At 47.6% G+C, this 1,498-nt stretch overlaps 1 protein-coding gene across 1 annotated transcript; it reads right to left on the bottom strand.

Moving 5' to 3' along the window:
* Positions 1–190: 190 nt before the first annotated feature.
* Positions 191–567, bottom strand: Pmar_PMAR028550 (40S ribosomal protein S27-4, putative; the record flags this gene model as incomplete). The annotated part of the gene is made up of 2 exons (XM_002767906.1): positions 191–299; positions 431–567. 2 exons carry the CDS (start codon positions 565–567, stop codon positions 191–193), a joined length of 246 nt encoding a protein of 81 aa, XP_002767952.1.
* Positions 568–1,498: the final 931 nt, after the last annotated feature.

Raw genomic sequence — 1,498 nt, 5'->3', positions numbered from 1 at the left:
ACAACAATAAGTCAATCCTGGAAGCCGCCGTTATGTGTACAGGATCGCCGACTACCGGTCAGAGTGTAAGCAAACTGCAGTCACCGAAACTTGGCAGCAGACAAACACCTTCCTCCACAGGTAGTAGCTAGAGATCATCAACACGTAAATATACCAATGAGCGTATAAGAAGTTATTGCAACTTGACTACTTAATCCTTCCTACGATAAGAAGTACCCTCAGTGAGACGAGCGCGACCACCAGTGGGCTGGCAGAGCATCACGTTGCAGTTACCGCAAAGGACGACAGTCTGAGCGTGCCTGAACATGAGATGATGTATGCATGGACAAACAAGTAATGACAAAATGACAACATAACGAAATGACATCAAGGAATGGTCATATGAAAAAGATTAAGAAGAGGATGAAACCATTCCAGTTGTTGATATTACGAGAAGACGGTAGTGATCTGGGAGCAACCAGGGCACTTGACATCCATGAAGTAGGAGTTAGGGGATTGTACCAAGCGCTTCAGCTTATGCTTAGACTTCTCAAGTTCGGGATCGGGATGGAGGAGATCGACGTTCATGGTAACAATATGGCGGACTACTTCAGCAACAGCATCACTCAGCATACTCTACATACCAATTATTTCACGCCTTCCAATTTAATGTCAAGGAGCTGATAAACTACACCGCGAGGCACAGTCTCTACCGCGGGTGCTCATCCCGCAACAGGGGGGAGGGAGAGAGAAGGTAGTGCCCTGATCGATTTTCGCTATGGCACCTGCGTACGCCCAGGTGATCGATTAATCTCGTCGGCAGAGATTTTTGAATCCACCATGAATCCCTTCTACTTCTTATCGCGATTGATGGGGAGAGAGATGGAGGAGAGCCTCAGACGATTCTTGGTGGATTCACCGGCATTCCAGTACTTCGCGCATCAGTCGAGCAAAAAGGCGACACTCGCTGCGGACAAACTAGGTAGTGAAGGGTTCCGAATGGATTCTCACGTGAATCTGTCGATATCCAACCTTCGTAGGAATCCCCCACGGGGTGATGTAAATCGTACTTGCGAAGTGTATGCCTCTTCCCTAGTCTCACAACATGTGTGGTCCCTGTGATCAGGCCGAACTCTGGGAGGGTTAGCCGGCACGGCAGCCAGAGCTGGTGAACGGCAAGTACCGAAAGAGTTCATTGAAAAACGGCAAACACGTAGATGAGCTTTGGTTCCATCTTCACTGATGGTCGTTTTGTAATACTTTGTGTCAACAGAGACAGTAGTGTGCATTGCGTTATTGGGGCTGATGTAAGCCTGTTAACCTTCTAGGGTTAGCGAACGATGTTGTTGCCTCTCGCTGATCAGTCAATGGACGTGTGGTTCATGGGAAGCGCAGTGCTAGGACATAGTCTTCATGTTGTCATTATGGATCTTATCATCCGAAGCCATTCGGTGATGGAAATTCCCGATGATCATCAGATGATGCCGATTTAGTATTTCCGCATAATGTATATAGGTGA

This window comes from Perkinsus marinus, assembly GCF_000006405.1.
Source record: "Perkinsus marinus ATCC 50983 genomic scaffold scf_1104296969574, whole genome shotgun sequence".
Classification (NCBI taxonomy): domain Eukaryota; phylum Perkinsozoa; order Perkinsida; family Perkinsidae; genus Perkinsus; species Perkinsus marinus.
This window is presented reverse-complemented; position numbering and strand designations above follow the sequence as displayed.